This window comes from Eurytemora carolleeae, unplaced genomic scaffold, assembly GCF_000591075.1.
Source record: "Eurytemora carolleeae unplaced genomic scaffold, Eaff_2.0 scaffold401, whole genome shotgun sequence".
NCBI classification, from domain to species: domain Eukaryota; kingdom Metazoa; phylum Arthropoda; class Copepoda; order Calanoida; family Temoridae; genus Eurytemora; species Eurytemora carolleeae.
Window position 1 is genome coordinate 467,594 of NW_019396469.1, and position 6,000 is coordinate 473,593.

At 35.4% G+C, this 6,000-nt stretch overlaps 1 protein-coding gene across 4 annotated transcripts in view; it reads left to right on the top strand.

Annotated features, from left to right (window-relative positions):
* LOC111703878 (histone acetyltransferase Tip60) overlaps window positions 1-5,922 on the top strand; it is a 15,452-nt gene extending 9,530 nt beyond the window's left edge. For 2 of the 4 annotated variants that reach the window (XM_023475956.1, XM_023475960.1), the window contains exons 14-19: window positions 2,473-2,528; window positions 2,805-2,887; window positions 3,304-3,414; window positions 4,240-4,317; window positions 4,954-5,038; window positions 5,509-5,837. In XM_023475956.1, the coding sequence (XP_023331724.1) occupies window positions 2,473-2,528; window positions 2,805-2,887; window positions 3,304-3,414; window positions 4,240-4,317; window positions 4,954-5,034 (409 nt within the window). In that variant the 3' untranslated portion in view covers window positions 5,035-5,038; window positions 5,509-5,837. The other 2 variants (XM_023475958.1, XM_023475957.1) reach the window with 2 other exon arrangements.
* Window positions 5,923-6,000: the final 78 nt, after the last annotated feature.

Sequence of the window (6,000 nt, forward strand, 5' to 3'; positions counted from 1 at the left end):
TCTAAACTCTCCCTATTTAAAACTATTATGTGCAAACAAATTTTATTTCAATCTAGAAGATAAAAATATTTTCAGTGTTTCATGCTATTTTGTAAATTATGAAAGTATGTTTTGTTCTGAATTGTTGAATATTTCCAAATTATGGATTGTTTCAAAAGTTGGTTTTTGTCTCAAAACACTTCCAAGATTCAAATTCGGTGAAAACCTTGAATTCTTTTGAAAATGATATGGGACAAAATCAAAATACATAAAAACATTAATGTGAATTTACTGCAGTGCTACCTTCAAAAGTATGAGACTTCTCTGTTATTTGTATGGATCCAGATTGCACATTGTTATGATTCGATTCCGTTTTAAAATATTATTCTTGGCTTGTGTAGCATTTAAAGAATGGTGTAATATTAAGAGTATGAGCAGATACTAAAACCTCTCAACCCTATGTCTGAATTTAAGCCGAGTTGAGAACCTGGAGAATAGGATCAGTGCACTCCAGGACCTCATACAGGATAGACGATAGAACTTAGCTCTGTTAATCCAACTAAGGCCTGGGGACTTGCACTTCATGGACAGCTCTCAGACTGATATATCTTTGCCAGGACTACCAGAGGACTAAGGAGAACACCATCCTCTAATGAATATACATCCTCGGAATCTTCAGCATCACTAAGGATATCAGAGGAGGCTCTGTATTCCCCAGCTTGCTCTCAGACAGAACCACAGGAGACACAGAGCAACTAGAGGATCCAGTCTTTATCCTCCAGCCGGATCTATGAACAGAGTTACTGTGGCCATGGAGCAGCTTAGCTGTTTATATTGAGAAGCTCCATATTCTCGAGTTGGTTCTATTGACAGGGACACCCGAGATACAGAGAAGCCAGGACCTCTAGGACATGCAGAAGCTCCATATTCGAAAGCTGGTTCTCTGGACAGAAACACTTGAGATATGAAGCAGCTAGAATACCAATATAGACCAAGGACTCCAGGTGAAGAATAGAACATAAGGATCTATGAGGACAGGATCTATCGTCCTTCAGAAATGATTAAGAAACCAGGAGGTCTAAAGATAAAAGGATCTGGTATCAGAGATGGAAGAAGCTGCTCGTTGCAGACAGCTCTCTATCACCCTATTCTAGAAGCAGCAGAACCAGATGATTCTGAGTACGGAGATGCCACTGATTGCAGGGTAGCTCTGTACACATCTGTGGTAACAGAAGCTGCAGGACACATAGGAGAACTAGGGTATCCAGGACACAAATGAGAACTAGGATATCCAGGACACAGAGAACTAGGGTATCCAGGACACATAGGAGAACTAGGATATTCAGGACACAGGAGAACTAGGATGTCTAGGACACATAGGAGAACTAGGATATTCAGAACACATAGGGGAACTAGGATATCCATGATCCTGAGAATGGAGACGCCGCTCATTGTGGAACGACTCTTCATGGACCTGTTGTGGAACCAGTAGCAGAACAAGAGGATCCTGTGACAGGAGACGCTGCTCTTAACAGACAGCTCTTCACAGATATATTGCAGAAACAATTTTTTTTAAAACCTTTTACTAAAAGTAAAAGTACCCAGGATTCAATCCTGTAAAAAGGACAGAGTTTGCTCGCATCCTGATCGTTAGTGCTATGGTCGGCACCTCCCGGCTTGTAAGTATTGCGAACATAAAGACTCTAGGAACAGTTCCGGGAGGGGCTCGGATTGTAAGAATGGCTAAAATAATAGGAACAGAGTTTGCTCGAAAAAGCACATACCAATCGTTTGTGCTATGGTCGGCACCTCCCGGATTGTAAGTATGGGGAACATAAAAATTCTAGGAACAGTTCCGGGAGGGGCACGGATTGTAAGAACAGCTAAAATAACAGGGACTCATAGAGCAGCTCCATAGTTAATGAAGAAGCTGAGGACACAGTAAGAGCATCCCAGATTTTAGGAACAGTCAGAGTTGCAGAGACTCCGGGAGAAGCTCCGGTAGTAAAGGAAGCAGGTAGGAAGATGGTAGAAGCTCTGGAGAGACCCGAGCAGCTGAACGAGATAGTACAGTTTAGGAAGCTGCTCAGACAGTTCCTGAACAGTAACAGCTGAATATCTAAAGGAACTGATTAAAACATGAAAAAACCTTACAGATGTATCTAATAAATAAACTATGAAACTGATCATTCCCAATTCATTTGTACTCAGATATGTATAAAGAGATCGATACTAAAACAAGAGTAAAGGGATCTAGAGTGAAATATTTGCGTAAACCTAAATCACGGGTGAAAATGATTGATCTGAAAAATTCCTAGGATTTACATCTGGCTTGTATCTGATAAAACATATTAAAATTTTAAACTTGCAGAACATTTCATTGCTAATTATTGACCTATAATGTAACAACCTGATTTGGAGGTTACTTCCAAGTTTAATTGTTTAATTCAATAAGATTACCATTATAAACTTTTCATAGATATATTTTTTCAGGAAGAGTTATGGAAAACTGTTAATAGAGTTCTCATATGAACTTTCAAAATTTGAAGGTAGAAAGAGATTAGTCATAATACATTATAAACACAGGGGAATCTTGCAGATAATTTAATCAAATAAAACCTTGCGTGTCTACTGTCTAGTTCTGATGCATGTTTTGTTTCAAAAGAACTGATGATACTCTTCAAATTGTAAAATCTCTGCAGTCCTACAATGTAGAATCAGAACCTTTTTTTTACGTTTTTATGTGTTATTTCCATTTTTTGATGAATCAAAGTTAAACGAAATAATGAATGGATCTTGCAGTAAATGCTATTACATTTGTGTAGGCAAGACTGGGAGTCCTGAGAAACCGTTATCAGATCTTGGTCTTTTGTCTTACAGAAGCTACTGGACACATGCCATACTCCTGGTAAATTTTAAAAGGGGGTTTTGAATAGATCGTTAACAAGTTAGAATTTAGTTGTAACATTTCTTTTCTAAGTTGAAAGTTATTTTTGTTACTGAAAAGAGTTAGTTACACAATTTATGTACTTACTTAATGATTGTGTCCAGATAAGCCATAATCTCTTACTTGTAATTTCTGTAACTTTATTAAATGTGAATAAATCTAATAATTGAATTTTAAAACAACCAGGAGTCCTGAGAATAATTAAACATAAACAAGCAATATTTGAAAGGATGTTAGGTACTTTCCCACAGGCATTTTTCCAAGCAGACACTTCCAAAGGGTATTTTCCACAGAAGGCCTAACCTAACCTTATAAGTACATTTGGAAATTTTCACTTGGGGGAAAAGACCTTGGGAAAGTACCTAACATCTTTGAAGGTGATCCTGGGAACTAAAGGAAGTGAGGAGGGTGAACCTCCACAGATAACTATTAATGAGATCTGTGAACAGACAAGTATCAAGAAGGAGGATGTTATTTCTACTCTACAGGTTGGTTTCTTGTTTTCTATTCTTTATACCAAGGTCAAAACTTGTTGATCAGTACCATAAATTGAAAAAATCCGCAAAAATTGTATGTGATAAATCAGCAATTTTATTTCTGGTTTAATTGTTTCAGCAAGGATATCAATTAATAGTAGGGGAATTATAGCAGTACTAGAAATTCAAGGCGCTTCGCGCCCTTCTTTCTAGCCTTAGAGGGCGCTTCGCGCCCATCTCCTAAATTAATTGTGAACATGTTCTCTTTGTGTACATCGTAAAACAAAACAAAAATAATTCGCGGATTTTCACAAAAAATTTCGCGGATTTTAAAAATTTAATGACGATCGAATTTTGATGGAGACAAATATTTGAAATTTTGATGATCCATAAACCTTCCCTGGAGTCCCTAGATGTCCCACAAAAAATTTGGGCTCGATCGGTTCAGCCGTTTTGACGTTTATTGGATATAAACAGACAGACAGACAGACAAACAGACAAGCCAAATTTATATATAGATAATGGCTTCATTAGAATGGAGGACATTTCAAACAATGTATAACATTTGGAGATATTATGAAAATATCTGAATTGTTCAACCTGGTCTTTATGAAATTATATGAATTGACAGAAAAAATCTAGTTAACCATTTTTGTTGTCAAAATTTCAATCGATTTGGCGCAACATGAAACTTATTTTATTATAATTTTAAATTATTTTCGAAAATATGAACCTGATTAACTACTATGTTGGTTTTAGTGAAGAGTGTGGTGGACAATTTGTGTAACAGCAACAGCTGTCAACTTTAGCTAGTATATATCATAATTTACTATTTAGTCCATGAACCTGATTAACTACTATAAGGGTCAGTACATCATTTGTCTACAGAAGGATTTATTGGACAAACATCAGAAGGTGAATTATTCATTTAAAACATCAGAGACACAGGCGGGGAATTAACTATTTCTTTACTATTAACGAGGATTTACCAGGGAGAACTGCCAACTTTACTGGGAAATATCACAAGTAAAAGTCAATTTCCGGTGAAGTTAAGTTCTCCCGAAGGAAACTTTCGCTACAAGTAAATAACTAGTTTTATCCCATTCTTTACGCAACATTATTAACCGATTACACTTTTCAATAATAACTAATAAGTGTGTACAATTGTGTTGTCTTAATACTAAAAAAGTTATATTTTTTATAAAACTTTGAAATTTAGCTTTATTCATCTTGTAAATGCGCGAATGCACATTCTCTCCCTAGGGCGAACACAAATTATATTTACACTATTCTCTGGGAGAAAAAGTTAAACGAGTAGGGATGAACAAGGTTAATAATGATGCTCAGAATTGTCTAAATTAATATTCTACTGAAATCAAATAAATTCCCTTTTCCAATAAATTATCGACAGGAAATAAAAAAATATATATTTTAGTATATGTTAAAAAATGGGGGGAGGGCAGGGGTATTTGGGTATATGTTTTCTTTGTCCCCCCCCCCTCATCCCCTCCTGATTTTATGACAGAAACCGTTCAAATCTAATAAATATAGGAGATGAATAAGAGAGCTCAGAAGATTGATTCCAGATGTTTACACTGGACGCCAAAAGATTGGAGTAAAAGATCTAAATAACCAGGTGGAGCATTGTTCACTTCTGTTTTAGAAATAAAAGGTACGGTAAGCTAACCTTTATGTGACCCTTTATTCAAAGATTTCAAAGCTCTATTTACAACGGTACCCTTGAAAGCTTTGTCTGAACAAGAATGAATTAGATATCAATGTTTTAGTTTTAAAAACTGATTATTTTCATTTGAAGTTTCATACAGAAATGACTTGCAAATTTTACTGTAAGAAAGCCTATAAAAATTATGTGTATTAAAAAGATTTAAACCTAGAAATATCTTCTACATCTTTTATATCCAATAATAAAGAGTCACTTGGAATGACGCTTACAGTCCCTTTAATAAAAAATACATTTAAAACATAGCTGTTTTCTATTTAGATTAGTTTAATTTGTAAAGAATGTTTAAGAAAAGTTATTACCGAGTTAAAAGCTATAAATTGATCGGGAAAAAAATATCTAAACTCAACAAGATTTAATTTTAGGATTCCTGAAACCCTGGTTCAGAAGTGTACCTGAAAATATGTGTTGAATTATTTTAGTTAATGAGAATTCAGTGTCCACTGTCCAGATACAATGTTTATTGTAAAGTAATATTTTCATTGATTTAATAGTTGTGTTTAATGGACAAGTTGGGAAAAATCACCATTTAATTCTAAAATTGAGATTCACAACCCTCTCACTATTGCCTATTGTTTTTCCATTAAGCTTTGGCCAATAAGATTAATGATATCTTTAAAGTAACTTTTCTTTTTTGTAAATAATTGTCATATTGTAATAAACTTGAATTATGTTGATTGTACCTAAAATTTCAGACAAATGAGTTTCTAAGATGGCGCAGCTGGTTAGAAAGCGTGCTGTGTGGAACTTGGTTTCCGGGCTGTGTAAATATTCAGCGGCATTTCCTCATCAAAATATGGTAGTTTCTAAAGGGGATGGTGGAGTTGGCACATTTGATGTAGGGGGGGGGGGGGCCC